This window comes from Neoarius graeffei, chromosome 5 (assembly GCF_027579695.1).
Source record: "Neoarius graeffei isolate fNeoGra1 chromosome 5, fNeoGra1.pri, whole genome shotgun sequence".
Classification (NCBI taxonomy): Eukaryota; Metazoa; Chordata; class Actinopteri; order Siluriformes; family Ariidae; genus Neoarius; species Neoarius graeffei.
Genome location: NC_083573.1, coordinates 97747461 through 97769948, shown reverse-complemented (window position 1 = coordinate 97769948; position 22488 = coordinate 97747461). Strand labels below are relative to the sequence as shown.

At 40.6% G+C, this 22488-nt stretch overlaps 1 protein-coding gene across 1 annotated transcript in view; it reads left to right on the top strand.

Moving 5' to 3' along the window:
- Positions 1 to 922: 922 nt before the first annotated feature.
- anxa13 (annexin A13) overlaps positions 923 to 22488 on the top strand; it is a 45333-nt gene continuing 23767 nt past the window's right edge. Inside the window, exons 1-2 of the mRNA XM_060920740.1 lie at positions 923 to 1021; positions 21866 to 21941. Of these exons, the coding sequence (XP_060776723.1) occupies positions 1007 to 1021; positions 21866 to 21941 (91 nt within the window). The 5' untranslated portion in view covers positions 923 to 1006. The remainder of the gene's footprint in view (positions 1022 to 21865; positions 21942 to 22488) is intronic.

Below are 22488 nucleotides of genomic sequence, written 5' to 3'. Positions count from 1 at the left end.
ACAAAAGTAAAATTTTCTGGCAAGTAAATTACCTCGACCGTATAACGCTCTCTGTTTACTTTTCATATCCTCTTCGTCATTAAGATGACTATCAATGATATGACCAAGATATTTATATCGATTAACATAATCTAGGACTGAATTAGCTAAAGTTATGTTGGGTTTGACTTCAAGATGTTTGTAATCAAACAACATCAGCTGAGACTTGGTACAATTATATATCACATCGTGGTGCTGACCATATTCAGTACAAACATTCATCAATCTCTGCAGACCTTTGGCAGAGGGTGCAAATACAACTAAATCATCAGAGTACATTAGATGGTTGATTGTGAAAGAAGAAGAAAATTACAAAGGGTTTTTTAACATATAAAGTTTCAAATGTGTATAAAATTAAAACGGTCGGCACAGTGGTGTAGTGGTTAGCGCTGTCGCCTCACAGCAAGAAGGTCCGGGTTCGAGCCCCGTGGCCGGTGAGGGCCTTTCTGTGTGGAGTTTGCATGTTCTCCCCGTGTCGGCGTGGGTTTCCTCCGGGTGCTCCGGTTTCCCCCACAGTCCAAAGACATGCAGGTTAGGTTAACTGGTGACTCTAAATTGACCGTAGGTGTGAATGTGAGTGTGAATGGTTGTCTGTGTCTATGTGTCAGCCCTGTGATGACCTGGCGACTTGTCCAGGGTGTACCCCGCCTTTCGCCCGTAGTCAGCTGGGATAGGCTCCAGCTTGCCTGTGACCCTGTAGAACAGGATAAAGCGGCTAGAGATAATGAGATGAGATGAGATAAAATTAAAACCGTTGCCTATGAGCTTTAACCTTGAAAACCACCCTGTAGGCTGGATTCTGTTCCCCTCAGGGTGGGGCAGTTGAGGGCTTGCTATTAAAGGGTTAATCCTACACTCCAGATGACGTCATCTGTTGAATTTCTGGGCCGTGCTTCTGTCTCACGCGCAGCTCCGTTTCAGATCCCAGCCCGGACTTCAGGAATACTTCAGGAGGTTTTCTGGGAAAATGGGAAACTGTCAGGTGGGAATCGGCTTGTGTTTTCTTTTAAAATGAGTTTTAGTGCCCAGAGATGAGTTTACTGCTCAGATAGAGTGTAGTTCCACTGAAACAGAAGTGCTTTAAGTCAATATTAGTTGATGACGTTTTCATCTGCTTATTTATAAAGGGAATAAACACACCGGAAGTGAGAGCGCACATTCCTGACTTTGGAAGAGTGCGCAACTGAAGGTGTCAAATCTCTCCAAATCATTTATGGTGACATGAACATGCTCGGTTTATTAGTCTGCGCATGCGTGTTAGACATTATAACTGGGATGACTGTTTAGGGAATCTTGAAAGAAAAAAATAACATGAAAATGTGACTTTAAAGCGATTCTATGTAGAACATTTTAGGGGAAATAAAAGAGGAAGGCGGTGTTTCCTGTGCGGAATTCCGTTAGTTTAGAGCTGTGACTCAGGAGGGTGAATATGGAAAGCCAAATGGGTCAAAACTCAGGGGAAATGAGAAAAGATGACTCCTTGACTTGAAAATGACGTCAAGTCAAAATAGAAACCTGGATGTCGGCCATCTCATCTCATTTCATTATCTCTAGCCACTTTATCCTGTTCTACAGGGTCGCAGGCAAGCTGGAGCCTATCCCAGCTGACTACGGGCGAAAGGCGGGGTACACCCTGGACAAGTCGCCAGGTCATCACAGGGCTGACACATAGACACAGACAACCATTCACACTCACATTCACACCTACGCTCAATTTAGAGCAGGGGTCACCAAACTACGGCCCGCGGGCCAGATCCGGCCCGCCACCCCCTTTTGACCGGCCCCCCAGCCCCTCTGCCCCCCATCACTTGAACCGGCCCTATGAGGCAATCCCCAAAAGTGGTCATGGCCTATTTTTTTAAATTGCTTTTTGGCAAATAATAACATGTCTGCATCTTGTATTTTGTTGATTTTATCAGTTAAAATTGATATTTAGTTATAAAATGAACTATTCATATTTTCCGAATTTTCGTCATATGCTCGCGATCAAGCAGTGACAGGCAGCGCATGTGCAGAGAACTGTCAGTGTTCAGGACAGCAAAATGGCTAGCGGTAAGCGAAAAGCTGACGGAGAGTGCAGAGTTTTTAAAGAACAGTGGACCACCGATTATTTTTTCGTTCAGTGTAAGGACCGTGCAGTTTGTCTTGTATGTAAAGAAAGTGTGCCGGTTTTCAAAGAATATAATCTGCGTCGTCACTATGAAACCCGCCACAAAGAGTATGCTAGTTTGCGAGGGCAAACAAGAGAAGATAGGATTCGGAGGATGAAATGCGGACTGGCTGCACAACAGAATGTATTCCTGCGCCAAACCCAGATCAACCAGGCTGCTGTCCGAGCTAGCTATAAGGTAGCTCACCTACTAGCTACCCATGGAAAGCCGTTTACTGATAGAGACTTTGTTAAAGTATGCATGCTTGCTGTGGCCGAGGAGGTGTGTCCCGACAAGAAGGATGCGCTCGACGCGGTGAGTCTCTCCGCACCTACTATGACCAGGCGAACCGAAGATTTGGGGGACAACGTGTATGACCAGCTGAATGAGAAAGCGTCAGAATTCGAGTTTTTTTGCTTTGGCCATGGATGAGAGCAATGACGTGCAGGACACAGCACAACTGCTGTGATCTATTGATCTATTGCTCATATTATTATAATTTCACTGTTTTTTAAAATGTATTTATTTTATAGGCCTATTTATTTGACCTTTATTAAGTGCTGCATACAATTATTATTTATATTATTAATAATATCAACAGGCCTACCTACAATTTATAATTTTCCACTCACCTTTGCCAGTGTCAATCACCTCAAATAGGCAGATGTTTCTTACCTTGACAGCTTTGATATTATTTTTATTAGAAAATAAATAAATGGAATATCAGTGGTATTTCAAATTAAAACAAAGTGTGAAGACTTGATTACTACTTTTGCAAACCACTAGTAAAGATAAACAAATATGTGCCAGGAATCAAGTGTTGATATAGTAGTATGGATATAGTAGTGGGGATGGCCGTGCCAGGTTAGTAATCTCTACTACACAATGAGGCCTGCTGGTGGTCATATTTGTCTGGGTCATACAATTCTATGTGATATAGCTGACCCGACCCCGGCCCCCATCACAGTCAGGAACGACAATGTGGCCCCCAGAGAAAAAAGTTTGGTGACCCCTGATTTAGAGTCACCAGTTAACCTAACCTGCATGTCTTTGGACTGTGGGGGAAACCGGAGCACCCGGAGGAAACCCACGCGGACACAGGGAGAACATGCAAACTCCGCACAGAAAGGCCCTCGCCGGCCACGGGGCTCAAACCCGGACCTTCTTGCTGTGAGGCGACAGTGCTAACCACTACACCACTGTGCCGCCCGGATGTCAGCCATGTTTAATGGATATACTGTACAAATGCGGGGTCAAGCGACATTCCATACAAAACATATTCATGCATTCGCAACTCTCTTTGTTTTTCCGCTGCTTTAAAGTGCATATCACCGGTCAATTCAGGAGCAAGATCAATGTAATTCTCCTATTTTATATTAAACTTTGGTCAAATATCTGTCACATTTTGTGCAATTTTTTTTACCTTGCTCAATACCAGAAAAATTCAGTTGAAATCAAGCCATTTGAGGCAAATTGGTCCGCCTCTGAAAAAAACTTGGCATTCAGATTTCCCGGCAAACATTGATTTTCGTGACATCGCGTGTGGGACGCCTCCCTCTGAATCCTACGTCAGCGCTGGTTTGTTTATGAGAAAACGACCTGGTGGTTTTCTGCAAATTTCTTCAACGTTATCGCGTAATTATTAAAATGGTTAACAGATGTATCGTAGGAGGGTGTAGCAACACCAATCATGATGGGATTAGTACTCATCGTTTCCCACATTGCGCTCAGGTGACGATTCCATATTTCAATACAAAATCGCTAGCTGCTAAACTTGGTCTACACAGGCTGTGCACTGAAACCGTGCAAAGCTCTCGCAGCCTGCTGGCGCTTCTGCAGGTGACGTCAAGAATCTGGCTCCAGACTCCCTTGTGATTTTTCCAGACGCATTTTGTTATTTTATTTTTTTCTGCTGTAGACAGATGGCCTTGTGCAAAATTACCCTTCTGGATGAGTGTGTAAAGGGACATACTTTCATATATAAAAAAAAAAAACGAATTTGGTCCAGGATATGCACTTTAAGCGTTCTTTTAGCTCTGCCATATCTTTGTGCTGTATATGGTTGCGGTCATAACAGTACTCGTGACCGTGGCACGTTCCAATTTTTTAGAATTCCATCCGTGATTCGGAAAGAGAGCGAGGAAACTCTGAGGCTTAGACCCCGTCCACATGTAGCCGGGTATCTACTAAATCGAAGCTATTTTTCTACGTTTTGGCCTGTCATCCACATGAAAACACATCAAAAACGAATATTTAATAAAACTCCGGGCAAAGTGAAGATTTTTGAAAACTCCGTGTATGCCTTTTCATGTAGACAGAGGTAACCGGAGTTTTGTGTTTTAGAACGTCACAATCTGCGCCAAAAAAATGACAACAAATCTGCCCGACGTCAAACGTGCGACCTTTGTTTACTGCAGAAGCCAGATTAAGCATGGACAAAGAGTAATGGATCGGAGTAGTGCCTTGAAAGCGTTAATTATTGTGCAGGTGCTATTTACATGTTTAATTTTAGAAGCCCAACTACTGCTCCAAAAACAGGGTCAATATGTCCACATATTTGCTTTGACGAGATTCCCAATCAACGTTTTCTTGCGTCTTTTGAAGTTTATACTCCCAAAATTGTGTTTAGAAGCAATTCTGTCTCCGAGTCTGTCCAGACGAATGAGCTTGGCGTCATGTTTTATGTTTAGGCAGAAGTGACGCCAACAGAGGGCTATTCTGATGTGATTAGGGGGTAGGATTTGGGGAAATAATGCCATCTACAGGTTTGTAATGCTTATGAATGTGATTGAAAACGCAGATGTTCGGTTATGTGTGGAAGGGATTTTTTTTGAAGACGAGGTGGTGTGGATAAAACATTTTTATAAATGGAGGGGGGGGAATGTTCGGTTTTAAAAATACCCAGCTACGTGTGTACATGGCCTTAGTACGGAGAGGAGACGAGCACAGCTGAACAACATCGGCAGGGCTGATCTAACAAAACCAAAACAGCTTGTGTTTGCAGTAATCACTTTATCGAGATTCAAAAGCTTTCTTGATAATATTATGGAAGAATTTTATTTCGTGTTGCTCAAATTTTGCGATAAAATGAGCGTTCTCTCTTGTCGTGTTTCACTCGGTCGTTATAATTTTAACACGTGTATTACCATTTCGCTTCTAGGAGCGCCAGCAAAATTATACCTGAAATAAATTGAAATGTTATTTGTGAGCCATAAAGCTAGAGACTTGTCAAAATTTCACACTTTGTCTGTTGTTTACACATAGACGTGAACTAAATGCAAAAGAAGCCCAAACTAACCCTTGCAAGTACAAACTGCTTTGTCGTCACTGACTGGTTTAATTAATAACGTATTTACCCATCCAGAGACAAAGAAGTTATCGGCTTCCATGGACTTATAAGCCTTTATTTGAGGTTTGTTGACTCACGAAGTCTGCCAAACCAGATAGAACGCGATCTCTGGGTACTCGATGATCGGTAGAATCGTCTTATCCTCAGAAAAATCTGACTTTTTAAAATAATATGGGTCAAAACCACACACATCTATCTTTTCTTTGTATCGAATCTTTACTCGACCATTCAAATCGTGGTAATACTGAGAAAATTCAGTTGCTTTGTACTGTATATCCACCATCATGGCGGATGCTCATGACGTAGCACGTTTTGATCACATGGTTGCAAGTCATCTATAGAAACAGCCTTTATTTGTCACATAACGTACATGTCTGTGTGTCATTATTGTTTCCTCTTCTTTTTAACGTCAACCTGCCAGGGACTACAGATGGAAATGAGTCTATATGGCTAAATCTGGTACATTTACATAGCTTATGTAAATATTTGGGGTTAGATGTCTTGCTCAAGAACACTTCAGCCATGGACGTTGAGGAAGAGAAAGTGTTGTTCATTCACTCCTACACATTTTCCTGCTGGTCCAAGGAATCGAACCAACACCATTTTGGTCCCAAAGCTGCTTCTCTAACCATTATGCCATGGCTGCCCCATTATAACAAAGATGGGCCTTTAATTTTACTGTACCAAGACAGCGAAGAGGGCCTCTTTTGCTCTCTGACTTTTGAATTAATATCTTCTGCTTTCTGGTTAAATTTTCAGTCCCGCATAAGCATCTACACTCTCAGAAAATAAAGTACATTATTGTACCTTTAGGGGTACAGTGATTTGTCACTGGCGCAGTACTTTCTAAGGTATTTATTTGTACCCTTTATATACTATTTGGGAACATGCATGTACTGTTTTCGGCTATAAAAAGGTACCCATAGTTACCTTGTGGTGCAATAATGAGCCGTAGGGGGTACATTAGGGTAGCAGGGTTCCCGCTGGCGATCGTCACATTCATCATTGATGAACATAATCTATCAGTGATGAAGAGAAAATTACTAGCAGTTGTCACAGTGACGAATGTATTTGTCGTATTTATCATAAGTCATCTTTTATAGAAATCCCTCCACAAATCCCTCTGTTTGCCGAAATCTAACCGCAGTGAAGAGATGGCAGGAAGTCAGAGTAATCGACTACACAGAATGACCAAATGAGCGCCAAGCTTTTGACCAATTGCAGTACGTCTTAATCGGCCTGGTGTGGGGGTATAATTCTCTGCACGAATCAAACAATGGTGCAATCTCAGCTGATGAAGGTTTTTTTTTTTGAAGATGATTTAAAAGGGAACTGAATTCTTTTTTAAACTTGTTTTATTTCTTAATTAATGTGTTATTCATTTACGTGGGCGGCACGGTGGTGTAGTGGTTAGCGCTGTCACCTCACAGCAAGAAGGTCCGGGTTCGAGCCCCGGGGCCGGCGAGGGCCTTTCTGTGCGGAGTTTGCATGTTCTCCCCGTGTCCGCGTGGGTTTCCTCCGGGTGCTCCGGTTTCCCCCACAGTCCAAAGACATGCAGGTTAGGTTAACTGGTGACTCTAAATTGACCGTAGGTGTGAATGTGAGTGTGAATGGTTGTCTGTGTCTATGTGTCAGCCCTGTGATGACTTGTCCAGGGTGTACCCCGCCTTTCGCCCGTAGTCAGCTGGGATAGGCTCCAGCTTGCCTGCGACCCTGTAGAAGGATAAAGCGGCTAGAGATAATGAGATGAGATGAGATTCAGTTACGTTTTCAGTTTTAGTAACCTTATATCATGACTCATATTGGCAACTAATTGCGATTAAATATTATACTTATCGGCCTATTCGGTTTTTAGCCGTGTTGAATTTAGTTCGTTTGGTCCACGGCAAGCGTCGCTTATCCGTGCGATCTTCATGAGACTTGTGCGAGACTTCGAAACGTGAAGTGTCAGCCAGGTGTCACTGCTGCCATTTTGAAAACTGTTTTCTGAACAAAATATTGCACAAAAACGAGTTTAAATGACGATTACTGCCTACTTTTTCCAAACTTTCCTGATCGCTATCAAAACAAAGAAAACTTCCAACTTGATTACGTCAGCATTCGAAAGAGGGTGCGCGTGTCTTTTGACAACGTTGGCAGATGTCGGTCGCTTTGATTTCCACTGTACGTTTTACTTCCGTCCTATGATGTCTCGCACAGGTCTCAACGAATCTCATTTACGGCCATTGCTTTGACATATGGACTGATATATTACAGAGCATATTTCAAACACTCATAACTTGCTATAGCAGCGACAAAATAGCGATCAAACATGCATTCATATATTTAATAAAATGAGAAATAGAACTTTGATAATAAAAAAAATTTGCCTTCAGTTCTCCTTTAAGGGCCAAAACAGCCAAGGGGGAGGTACACTCAGAGCCCCTACCATCCCTGAGCATATTTTTATTTCCAATGTTGGAATAAAATCGTGAGAGATTTATACGCAAGAGTTGTAGTGTGCGATTGTTTGGTGAAAATGGTCAGGATAGCTGTCTTACCCTTACAGAGCTGGCTTACCCTTCCCAGAAGCCTCTGGAAACTGGAAGCTCTAAAGGGTTTTTAACAGGAACGTCTCACAAAAGGAATCCAGTCGCAGTCTTGCAAATAGTGACCCTCCAAGATCTGCAGTCTTTGCAAAATTATAGTCTATGACTAAAACCTCTGTGACTAATGACGCATTGTGTTTAGAAGTGACAGGGTGTCCGACTTTAGTCATTTGAAAGTCTTTTCTGAGTCTGTTCAAAGTCTACTAGTGTACGGTCAGCATAAAGGAGGAAGAGACAACTCGCTGGACTAATAAGCAGCGCATTTCAGAAAGGAATGCAAACAGAACTTTATACGTAGTTTATTTACGATAGTTATAAATGACGTACAGTAGGTTCTCAGCTGTTCCAGACAGTGTGGATATGTTTAAGTTTGAGATGTCAGGGATGTTTACCATTTCAGTGTCTGGCAACTGGTTGAGTTTCCGCCCTTATGAGAGGTCGACCAATCATCATAATGAGAATTTGTGCATCCATTTGGAACAAATGAAGATCAGTGTCCAATAAATGTCAAGAATTTTTTTTCTATGTGAACCACACCTAGGCACATCTCCATTCACTGCCAGTTAAGCTGTGCATCCAGGCAGGACTCAAAATTACATCGTAATTTTACATCGTAATTACCTAGGCAGGTAATGATATACGGTATATTCTATCCACATTCATTGGATATGAGCAGTCACGTGCTCTGATTGGCTACTCTGCTACTAGAATATCAGCTCATATATCGTGAGTAGAGAAAAACAAAATGGTGGCACGTGTTGCTGAACCAACCGAGGATGAAATGAAAACTCTACTCAAAAACAAAACCCCAAAAATACAAAAAAAGCAACAAAATATGGAGTGAATGTATTTGATGGTAAAAACATCTTTTTTTTTTTCTTCAAGAATTATTATCGCATTTTTCACAAATTGCTCCTGTCATTTCACTGGTTTGTTTACGTTCTAAGCAGAAATTATTTTGTCAAATGTTTTGTATAAAGTTATTTATCCAATTTGCAAAAAGCTCTGTTTCTCAAAATCCAATGAAGGTGGATAGAATAAAACAGTTATTCCACTCAATCTCGTCATACATGGCTTATAGACAACTCGGTGCTACTCGCCTCGTCGGCTATCGGCTCATGTACGACTCGATTTCGTGAAATAACTGTTTAAATATTGTGCGAAGATAAATTGTGATACAAATTTATGATGATTCGAATCGATGAAATAAAAAAAAGAATCCGTTATTATTATCAGGCTGCGTAATCTCTTCGTCTTTCATCACGGTCATTGCATTGCTTAGACAGCAGAGGGTGCAATAATGTACAATAGCGGGGATATATGTGACTTCACTGTTTGCGGAAGTAACACAGCACTCATACTGTGAAAAAAACACAAAAACAGATCTAAAATGTGAAAGAGTTGCTGTGCGATTGTGTAAAATAGATTTAATAAGAAATCAGAGCTCTCTTTTTACAGACTGCTGAAAGATAAAGAAAAGAGAAAAAATGGCAGGAGAAGAAATGTTTAATAAGAAAAGGCATATCTGTTATTGACTTTCATTTTTAATAAAATGAATATTTTAGCTAATAGTGCGTAAATAATTTGCTGGTTATTAAGAAAATGAAACGTGTTTTTTTTTTATTTAACAAAAGGAATATTTTAGTTGATAAAGAATATGAAAATAAATATTGTTTTTTTGATAATAAAATTTTTATTGAATCATGAATTTGGTGAATTGTTACATGCCTAGTTAAAACTGTATTGTCCAGTGAGTGTTAATCTTTCATCTCGTTAAAACAGCCAGAGATGCACAGACTTCCCTGAGTGACTGTTTGCTGCATGTCAGGTGATTTTTTTTTGAAGGACATTTTCACGCAGGCTGAGCTGTTCATGGAGAATAGTTTGAGTTTAATGAACAAACAGCGCAATATCTTAAAGGAGAACTGAAGTCATTTTAAACTTTCTTTACTTCTTAGTTAACGTGTTATTCAGTGACGTTTTCGGTTTTAGTGACCTTATATCGTGACTCGTATTGGCAACTAATTGCAATTAAATATTATACTTATCGGCCTATTTGGTTTTTAGCCGTGTTGAATTTAGTTCGATTGGTCCACGGCAGGCATCGCTTATCCGTGCGATCTTCACGAGACTTGTGCGAGACTTCGAAACGTGAAGTGTCAGCCAGGTGTCAGTGCCGCCATTTTGAAAACTGTTTTCCAAACGAAATGTTGCACAAAAACGAGTTTAAATGACAATTACTGCCTACTTTTTTCAAACTTTCCTGATTGCTATCAAAACAAACAAATCTTCCGGCTTGATTACGTCAGCATTCGAAAGAGGGCGCGCGCGTGTCTTTTGACAATGTTGGCAGATGTTGGTGACTTTGATTTCTGCTGTACGTTTTACTTCCGTCCTATGATGTCTCGCACAGGTCTCAGCGAATCTCGTTTACTGCCATTGCTTTGACATATGGACTGATGTATTACAGAGCATATTTCAAACATTCATAACTTGCTATAGCAGCGACAAAATAGCGATCAAAAATGCATTCCGATATTTAATAAAATTAGATAAATAGAATTTTGATAATAAAAAATTTGCCTTCAGTTCTCCTTTAATGAAATATTCGAATATTCATTTGACTCGCTATACTTCCACCAAGATTGATGAACAATATAGACACTTTGGTAAGCATTTCATTGTTGCGCTTTAATGAAAATTGAGGTGAAGACTTTAAGAATTCCTGTGTAGTCTGAAAGTAGTTGGCTGTAATGGGCAGAGTCGTCACCTCACAGCCCCAGGGTTCCTGGTTCAGTCCTGAATTCAGGCTGCCAGAGACGTAGCTCAGGGGAAGGAATTTCATCTTTTGAGTCCTTTTTGAAATATTTAATATCAGTCTCAAATATTTAAAGAAACACACATACAGTGGTGCTTGAAAGTTTGTGAACCCTTTAGAATTTTCTATATTTCTGCATAAATATGACCTAAAACAACATCAGATTTTCACACAAGTCCTAAAAGTAGATAAAGAGAACCCAGTTAAACAAATGAGACAACAATATTATACTTGGTCATTTATTTATTGAGGAAAATGATCCAATATTACACATCTGTGAGTGGCAAAAGTATGTGAACCTTTGCTTTCAGTATCTGGTGTGACCCCCTTGTGCAGCAATAACTACAACTAAACGTTTGCGGTAACTGTTGATCAGTCCTGCACACCGGCTTGGAGGAATTTTAGCCCATTCCTCCGTACAGAACAGCTTCAACTCTGGGATGTTGGTGGGTTTCCTCACATGAACTGCTCGCTTCAGGTCCTTCCACAACATTTCAATTGGATTAAGGTCAGGACTTTGACTTGGCCATTCCAAAACATTAACTTTATTCTTCTTTAACCATTCTTTGGTAGAACGACTTGTGTGCTTAGGGTCATTGTCTTGCTGAATGACCCACCTTCTCTTGAGATTCAGTTCATGGACAGATGTCCTGACATTTTCCTTTAGAATTTGCTGGTATAATTCAGAATTCATTGTTCCATCAATGATGGCAAGCCGTCCTGGCCCAGATGCAGCAAAACAGGTCCAAACCATGATACTACCACCACCATGTTTCACAGATGGGATAAGGTTCTTATGCTGGAATGCAGTGTTTTCCTTTCTCCAAACATAACGCTTCTCATTTAAACCAAAAAGTTATATTTTGGTCTCATCTGTTCACAAAACATTTTTCCAATAACCTTCTGGCTTGTCCATGTGATCTTTAGCAAACTGCAGATGAGCAGCAATGTTCTTTTTGGAGAACAGTGGCTTTCTCCTTGCAACCCTGCCATGCACACCATTGTTGTTCAGTGATCTCCTGATGGTGGACTCATGAACATTAACATTAGCCAATGTGAGAGAGGCCTTCAGTTGCTTAGAAGTTACCCTGGGGTCCTTTATGATCTTGCCGACTATTACACACCTTGCTCTTGGAGTGATCTTTGTTGGTTGACCACTCTTGGGGAGGGTAACAATGGTCTTGAATTTCCTCCATTTGTACACAGAGGTCCTCAGAAATCTCCTTTGCTCATGCCATGATACACTTCCACAAACATGTGTTGTGAAGATCAGATTTTGATAGATTCCTGTTCTTTAAATAAAACAGGGTGCCCACTCACACCTGATTGTCATCCCACTGATTGAAAACACCTGACTCTAATTTCACCTTCAAATTAACTGCTAATCCTAGAGGTTCACATACTTTTGCCACTCACAGATATGTAATATTGGATCATTTTCCTCAATAAATAAATGACCAAGTATAATATTTTTGTCTGATTTGTTTAACTGGGTTCTCTTTATCTACTTTTTACTTATTTATTTATTTATTTATTTATTTATTATTATTTATATATTTTTTATTTGTATTTATTAATTTTTTTCTTTGTCTATAATTGTAAAGCGTCCTTGGGTTTCTTGAAAGGCGCTATATAAATTCAACTTATTATTATATTATTATATTACTTTTAGGACTTGTGTGAAAATCTGATGATGTTTTAGGTCATGTTTATGCAGAAATATAGAAAATTCTAAAGGGTTCACAAACACCACTGTAGAGTACAGGTGAATGAATGTACAGTACTGTGCAAAAGTCTTTGGCACATGTAAAAAAAAAATGCTGTAGCCATTTAAAGATGGCTTAAAAATAATGAAATACTAAAAAATACTATAAACAGTAATCAGTAAGCCATAATAGATGAAACAAAGTCAACATTTGGTGTGAGATGACCCTTTATTTAAAAAAATAATAATAATAGTAGTCTGAGGTAGGGCGGCACAGTGGTGTAATGGTTAGCGCTGTCGCCTCACAGCAAGAAGGTCCAGGTTCGAGCCCCGTGGCCGGCGAGGGCCTTTCTATGCGGAGTTTGCATGTTCTCCCCGTGTCCGCGTGGGTTTCCTCCGGGTGCTCCGGTTTCCCCCACAGTCCAAAGACATGCAGGTTAGGTTAACTGGTGACTCTAAATTGACCGTAGGTGTGAATGTGAGTGTGAATGGTTGTCTGTGTCTATGTGTCAGCCCTGTGATGACCTGGCGACTTGTCCAGGGTGTACCCCGCCTTTTGGTCATAGTCAGCTGGGATAGGCTCCAGCTTGCCTGCGACCCTGTAGAACAGGATAAAGTGGCTAGAGATAATGAGATGAGATGAAATGAAAGTTTGTCTGGAAAAAAACCCAAACAAACAGGGTGCCAAGACATTTGCACAGTGCTATACATTTGTCAAATAACATTGTTTTGTGCAGTAACTGTACTTTATAAAAGAGCATCATTACACTTCCATCTTGCTCCAAAATCAGATGAACATGTTATATTAATAACTATTTTATTGGCTATTTTATTGAGAAAGAGGATTCACCAGTCAGATCGAGTACTGGAGGTTTCCTGCAGGAAGTGAAACAGAAAGGAGAGTGATCTGGTTTTATTATCCCACCCGCTGGCTGAAAGGTTCGAAGGGGGATTATGTCGTAGCGATGTCCGTCCGTCCGTCCGTCCTGGGAAGGGTGCTCACCTTCTGAAATCAACTCCTCTCACCATTTTTTGAGGAATTTCACGGAACTTGGCAGGATTCTTTGTTATATGTCGGTAATACGCATATTGCAATTTCTTTCAATTGGGTCACATTTTACCAGAGTTACAGCCCTTGATTAACAAAATTATAGTTTGACAACTTCATGATAGTGTCCTTCTGAAATCAACTCCTCTCACAACTTTTGGAGGAATTTCACCAAACTTGGTAGGACGCATATTGTTACTTTGTTCAACTCGGTTGCGTTTTACCAGAGTTGTGGCCCTTGATTAACAACCTTCTACTTTCACAATTTCATGAAGGTGTGTTTTCCTTCTGAAATCAACTCCTCTCACAATTTGTGGAGGAATTTCACCAAACTTGGTCAAAGGCTTTGTTATATGACCGTTATATGCATATTGAAATTTCATTTAATTTGGGCAAATTTTGCCAGAGTTATGCCCTTGATTATTAACAAACTTGTATTTTGCCAATTTCATCAAGGCGTGTTTGCTTTCTGAAATCAACTTTCCTCACAATTTTTATCCCCCGCTGGCCGAAAGGCCCCAAGGGGAATTATGCCGTGGCGATGTCCATCCATTCGTCTGTCCCGGGAAGCGTACTCGCCTTCTGAAATGAACTCCTCTCATAATTTTTGGAGGAATTTCATGAAATTTGGCAGGATTCTTTGTTCTATGTTTGTAATATGCATATTGCAATTTAATTAAATTGGGTCACATTTTACCAGAGTTGTGGCCCTTGATTAACAAAATTATACTTTGACAATTTCATGAAGGTGTGCTTTCTTCTGAAATCAACTCCTCTCACAATTTGTGGAGGAATTTCACCAAACTTGGCAAAAGACTTTGTTATATGACAGTTGTATGCATATTGAAATTTCATTTAATTTGGGCAAATTTTACCAGAGTTACGCCCTTGATTATTAACAAACTTGTATTTTGCCAATTTCATCAAGGTGTGCTTGCTTTCTAAAATCAACTTTCCTCACAATTTTTATCCCCCGCTGGCCGAAAGGCCCGAAGGGGAATTATGTCATGGCGATGTCTGTCCATCCGTCCGTCCCGGGAAGCGTACTCATCTCTCATCTCATCTCATTATCTCTAGCCGCTTTATCCTTCTACAGGGTCGCAGGCAAGCTGGAGCCTATCCCAGCTGACTACGGGCGAAAGGCGGGGTACACCCTGGACAAGTCGCCAGGTCATCACAGGGCTGGCACATAGACACAGACAACCATTCACACTCACATTCACACCTACGGTCAATTTAGAGTCACCAGTTAACCTAACCTGCATGTCTTTGGACTGTGGGGGAAACCGGAGCACCCGGAGGAAACCCACGCAGACACGGGGAGAACATGCAAACTCCACACAGAAAGGCCCTCGCCGGCCCCGGGGCTCGAACCCAGGACCTTCTTGCTGTGAGGCGACAGCGCTAACCACTACACCACCGTGCCGCCCCGGAAGCGTACTCACCTTCTGAAATGAACTCCTCTCACAATTTTTGAAGGAATTTCACGAATCTTGACAGGATTCTTTGTTCTATGTTGGTGATACGCATATTGCAATTTCGTTCAGTTCAGTCACATTTTACCAGAGTTATGGCTGGGTTGCCAGCGAGGGATATTGTGCTCTCAGAGCACTCTTGTATGATAAGATCTAATTTCTCCTCATTACTAATGTTATTTGAATCTTATGGCAATTTGGCTGATGGGAGATCATTCCTTAAATGATGAAAAGACAAATTTGTGCTATAATCATATAACAAATTTGTGGCATTTCCTTCATATAACACATGATGAAATAATATAGATTATTTTATTTAGTATAGTTAGTATTTCCTTAACCCTCATGGCCTTGAGCGGTGTTATCTCTTATTTTGATAATTTCATTTCTGACTTGAAACAAAAGTAATGTTAGATGTGAGTCGAGGACTGCGATGCCAACGTATCTTGTGGGCGGAGCTTACACCAGGGTTGGTAGGTTGTGTAAATATTTAGTCATGATAAGTAAGTGACATAACATCAGGCTATGATTAAGCATGGATGTATTTCAGAAACATATCCTCTGGAAGTTCATCCAGAACCTTCTGTTGGAAACCACGCCCACTTAATATGTCTCATTTCTCAGGTCTCGGGTGTTATTTACGTCTGTACATGTGCTCATTAGTTACTTTACTTCATTGCTCAATTGTATTTGCTCTCTTTGAGCTACATTATACTAAGCCTTTTGTTTTGATTAAAGATCCAGAAATGCACAATAAGATTTCCCAGTCAGATTAAGCACAACAGGGTGTGTGTGTGTGTGTGTGTGTGTGTATACACTCACCGGCCACTTTAATAGGAACTTATTCTTGATTCTAAGATCCCTGTTCTTGGCTGCAGGACTGGAACCCAGTGTGTTCTTCTGTTCTGCTGTTGCATGCTGAGATGCTTTTCTGCTCACCACGGTTGTAAAGAGTGATTATATGAGTTACTATATCCTTCCTGGCAAAAAAGCTCAAACCAGGAATCTGGCCATTTTCCTCTGAGCTCTCTTATGAACAAGGCGTTTGTTTCCACTCACAGAACTGTAGCTCACTCACCTGAACGTTTTTTTTTTTTCGCACCATTCTGCGTAAACTCTAGAGACTGTTGTGTGTGAAAAACCCAGGAGTTTCTGAAATACTCAAACCAGTCCATCTGGCTCAAACCAGCACCCATACCACAGTGAAAGGAAGTCACACTTCACTGTGAGATCACAATTTTTCCCATTCTGATGTTTGAACCCTGTGAACATTAATTGAAGCTCTTGATTTGTATCTGCATGATTTTATGCATCAAGGGATCGGCTGATTAGAGAACTGCATCATACAGCAGGTGGATGGGTGTTCCTAATACAGGGGCCAAATGTGTCTGTGTTTACATATCCACATTCACTGGATATGAGCAGTCGTGTGCTCTGATTGGTCACCCTACCACTAGGCTCATATACTGTGAGTAGAGAAAAACAATATGGTGGAGCGTGTTGCTGAACCAACCAAGGACAAAATAAAAACTCTACTCGGAAACAAAACCATAAAAAAAACAAAGCAACAAAATATGGAATGAATGTATTTGATGATAAGAACGTACAGTATCTTGTTTTATTTTTCAAGAATTATTATTATTATTATCGCGGCGGCATGGTGGTGTAGTGGTTAGCGCTGTTGCCTCACAGCAAGAGGGTCCGGGTTCGAGCCCCGTGGCCGGCGAGGGCCTTTCTGTGCGGAGTTTGCATGTTCTCCCCGTGTCCGCGTGGGTTTCCTCCGGGTGCTCCGGTTTCCCCCACAGTCCAAAGACATGCAGGTTAGGTTAACTGGTGACTCTAAATTGACCGTAGGTGTGAATGTGAGTGTGAATGGTTGTCTGTGTCTATGTGTCAGCCCTGTGATGACCTGGCGACTTGTCCAGGGTGTACCCCGCCTTTCGCTCGTAGTCAGCTGGGATAGGCTCCAGCTTGCCTGCGACCCTGTAGAACAGGATAAAGCGGCGAGAGTTGATGAGATGAGATGAGATGAGATGAGACCTTTAAGCATTAAAATTTGTTGCATTATTTATTTATTTATTTTTTAGACCAGTTCAAAAGCTCAAAGAAGTTTGAAAATTACAGAACTGAAATGTCCAAACCTCAGCACGACAGCAAGATGGCACTTTCTACAAAAAAACAACAACACCTAAGGTCAATTTGTGCAGCCATCAATGGGTTTTTAAGAAGTCTGTCTAAGCGGAAATGATTTTGTGAAACGTTTTATATAAAGTTTTTATTTATCAAATTTGAAAAAAAAAGCTCTTTCTCAAAATCCAGTGAATGTGGATAGAATAAAACAGTTATTCCACTCAATCTCGTCGTACATGGCTTATAGACAACTTGGTGCTACGTACCTCGTCAGTTATCAGCTCATGTACGACTCGATTTTGTGGAATGACTGTTTATACAAACAAACAATAGTGCATGGGGTTAAAAAAAAGAAACAACAAAAAAAACCCACACACATAAGCACCGACAGACCTTACCACGTTGAGAAATGCACTGTGTGCTGAGCGAGGGAATTCATGACAGCTATCTTGTACACCCAGATTTAAAGTTTTGTGTGTGTTAAAACATTCACAAACTTAATGACAACTGCAAAAAAAAAAAAGTGACGGCTGATTACTGACAATCTTATAGCGGGTTTTGCCTTTAACATGAGTGAAATAACATGGGTTTTAGATCTTTTTCTGAATGAATAAGCAACTTCAGAAATTGTCTCTCTGAAGGTACAAAATACAGGGTGTTTCACGTCTGTTTTTTTTTTTTTAACTGTGCAACAACAGCATTTTGCTTCAAAAAAGACACATTTTCTTAAAAATCATACAACTTCATCATATTGTCAGTGATTTCTGGAGAAAACCTTTTTTTTTTTTTACAGATAAAGGATCCTGTCAGAGGAACTTGGTTTACAAAAACAAAACAACTTCCCCTTAAACATCTTTCTATTATGAATGAAAATACTGTATACATCCAAAAGTAAAACCTAGTTAGTGTTAAAAAACACAATTCTGAATTTAACCAGTAAAATCTAAGTGTAATAATCGAAGTAGAATTAAAGGAGAACTGAAGGCAATTTTTTTATGATCAAAATTCTATTTATCTCATGTTATTAAATATACAAATGTGACTGATCACAGAATCCAGGGACACATGTCGGCCCGGGGGCATTTTGAGTTATTGACAGATTCAGAAAGTACAGTTTCTAAGCTTTCCAATGATGCCTTCCATGTGGAGATCTGACAATATTTGAAGAATGTGTGGCCTTTTGAAAGTGTATACTTCTTAAAACAGAAAAGGGAGAAAATCGCCCTCAAAGTTTTCCATCTCAGCTACTCTGGGTGTAGGGAGGGCACATAATGGTGTTCATTTGCATGACATTAAGGAAAGCCCTACCCCCTACGAGCTAGCACGATACTACTTTCATGTAAACAAAGATCACCACGTCAATTTTCCTTCCATGCAAAGTATGCCCAACACAATTATGAAGTACAAAAATAAGTCCTAAAGTATACTTTAACGTTTTGTGGTTGAAAAATTACTCACACCGTAAGAAAGAAAGATAGCACGATGATGACACAACTAACACAACACTAGTTTCATGTAAAGCCTCGGTCACAACCGGCTGTATGCGCTCCTACAGCCGGTCTACATGCAAAAACTGCATGAAATGCACGAGAGCACGTGTGTGAAAAGCACGAGAGCGCGCGTGTGACGTGCTGATTTTCGAGCTGCAGACCGGCCGCAGAGGTTCTTTGTCATGTCAAACAAACTCTACGGGCGCTTACGTTTTTTTCAGGTTGCAAGACAAACTTACGGCCAACGCGCGTCTTTCTCCGTGAACAAAAAAAAAAAACGCAGCGATTTGGGAAACGCCAAAAATCACACGGCCAAAAAATCGTACGTCCGGTTGTGACCTAGGCTTAACCAAACCACAACACTCTCCGTTACATGCAACAATAACCACACAGCCTTAGATTAATAAACTCACCCCATCAGAAAGAGAAACGGCGCCTTGCACACACCAATGCCTCCGATGGAATGTAATCCTAGAACGGTCCGTGTATCATCCGATCATTCAAGTATTCCATTCAATCTGGAAAACGAGGTTGTGTTTTTTTTTTGCTAGAAATGGTGATCTCCGATGTAAATACCGTGTGTCTGTTTGCTTCGTGGTGTTTGCTCCTCTGCGCTCTGTTTAGCTTCCTCATTCCATAGTGAAATCACACGCCTGTATGCAGGTTAAGTAGCCACGAGCTCAGCTCGTATCATACAGCTGATTCGCGAAAACAAAACAAATGACTTAAATCATCATGTGAATGGCCCATATGGTAATTTACCCACACCCCCCAGCAGGCTACAGTCCTGACAAAAACGAGACAATTTGCAACAAAAAATGTATGCTTTTCCAACAAAACAATCTATTATCTGAAATACTGATTGCATTCTTCAAGATCTCAACTTGCACATGATGGGGAAAAAAACAAAAATCACAAATTTCGAAAAAAATGCTTCTTTTGCGATTATCTCTGATTCGTTTCGGCCGACATGTGTCCCTGGATTCGGTGAGGGGTCACAAATGCATTTTTGATCACTATTTTGTCGCTGCTATAGCAAGTTATGAGTGTTTGAAATGCGCTATGTAATATATCAGTCCGTATGTCAAAGCAACGGCCGTAAACGAGATTCGTTGAGACCTGTGCGAGACATCGTAGGACGGAAGTAAAACGTACAGCGGAAATCAAAGCGACCAACATCTGCCAACGTTCCCTGTGTCTGAAATTACTCACTCGTTGACTACTCCCTATAGAGGACTATACAGTGAGCTCATTGGTAAAATGGAAAAAAAAAAACACTTTCGGACACTCCTCCGTCACGCTGGTATTTACGTCATTACTGTTGCAAAATTAAAACGTGCCAGATCAGTCGGCTGGTGGGTTTCAAAATAATAAATACATGCGTGTGTTTTTGTGATAAATCCATATTATACTGAGTGCATTTCCCACATTAATCAATACAAAGTACCTGCAGCTTTCAGTTCTTTTAAATCAAGGCTGAATCCTTTCTTCTTTGCCGCTGCCTTTTATTAAATCACATTTGAGACTTTTAATTTGATTTATTTTAGCGCGACCGCAATGCATGATGGGATATATTGGACATATTATCATGATGCATTGTGGGATACTTTTTGAATGCACTATATAGGGTGTAAATAATCTTCACTAAGGTTTCGGACAGCACTACAAAATGGCGTCCCCATTATGCCTCGGTCACAACCGGCTGTACGTGCGCCTACGGCCAGTCTACATGCAAAAAATGCAAGAAACGCACAGAAGGCGCGCGTGAAACGCACGGAGGGCTTGCGTGTGACGTGCTGATTTTCGAGCCGTAGACTGGCCACAGACCGGCCGCAGAGGTTCTCTGTCATGTCAAACAAACTCTACGGGCGCTTACATTTTTTTCAGGTTGCAAGACAAACTTACGGCCAACGTGCGTCTTTCTCCACGAACAAAAAAAAAAAAAAACGCAGCGATTTGGGGAAACAACAAAAATCGCACAGTCAAAAAATCGTATGTCCGGTTGTGACCTAGGCTTTATATAGTGCCCTATATAGTGAGTAGGGAGTGATTTCGGACACAGGGGTTGTCAAAAGATGCACGTGCCCTCTTTCGAATGCTGACATAATCAAGCCGGAAGTTGTGTTTGTTTTGATAGCAATCAGGAAAGTTTGAAAAAAGTAGGCAGTAATCGTCATTTAAACTCGTTTTTGTGCAATACTTTGTTTGGAAAACAGTTGTCAAAATGGTGGTACTGACACCTGGCTGACGCTTCAGGTTTCGAAGTCTCGCACAAGTCTCGTGAAGATCGCGCGGATAAGCGACGCCTGCCGTGGACCAAACGAACTGAATTCAACACGGCTAAAAACCGAACAGGCCGATAAGTATAATATTTAATTGCAGTTTGTTGCCAATATGAGTTATGATATAATGTTGCTAAAACCGGAAACGTAATTGAATAACACGTTAATTAAGAAATAAAGCAAGTTTAAAAATGACTTCAGTTCTGCTTTAAATGAAATGACCACAAGGTCAAAACTGAGCTGCATTTGACTCTGAAACGTATTTATATGAACTTAGACATTAGTGCTATTATTAGTGACATTATTAGAAACTCTAGTAGTATTGGACCTAGTTACGGAAGTTAGTTGGTGTTCTTCAGAAAGACAACCATGACTGTGAAACAGCCCTTAGGCTGTTTATGAACCCTTTGGCTTTCCATAGTTTGGGTGGTTTGAGTTTTGTGGTAAATGGATCAGTCCGGATTTGTGTTACCAGGACAGAGGGGGAGGAGGGGGCCTTCACCAGAGACGCCTTTGTTTTTCTCATCCTTGCTTTGTTTATGTCGTCTAATAACTTTGGGAGGCTCATGAGGGTTTTTTTTTTTCCCCCGACATACTTCCCCACACTATTTTCAATTTCACTGATTTCACGTAGAAATTATATTACTGTACAGAATCATAATCTCCCCTGCTGATTTCACATGGTGGTGTGTGTGTGTGTGTGTGTGTGTGTGTGTGTGTGCTAGGTTTCATCTGACTTACATTAAAGATCATAAAGAATTAAAGTACTGCTATGTGTCTTGATTTCACAGCCAACAATCTTTCCGTATGAGGACTTTGACGTCGTGGCTGATATCAAGGCCATCCGCAAAGCCTGCAAAGGTTTAGGTGGGCTCTTTATCATATTTATTATTATATACTCAAAATAGTTTTAATAAGTGTGATTGTACGATTCAGGTGTCCTTTAGATCACCTGGAACTCTTACAACCCTGATTCCAAAAAAGTTGGGACAAAGTACAAATTGTAAATAAAAACGGAATGCAATGATGTGGAAGTTTCAAAATTCCATATTTTATTCAGAATAGAACATAGATGACATATCAAATGTTTAAACTGAGAAAATGTATCATTTAAAGAGAAAAATTAGGTGATTTTAAATTTCATGACAACAACACATCTCAAAAAAGTTGGGACAAGGCCATGTTTCCCACTGTGAGACATCCCCTTTTCTCTTTACAACAGTCTGTAAACGTCTGGGGACTGAGGAGACAAGTTGCTCAAGTTTAGGGATAGGAATGTTAACCCATTCTTGTCTAATGTAGGATTCTAGTTGCTCAACTGTCTTAGGTCTTTTTTCTCGTATCTTCCATTTTATGATGTGCTAAATGTTTTCTATGGGTGAAAGATCTGGACTGCAGACTGGCCAGTTCAGTA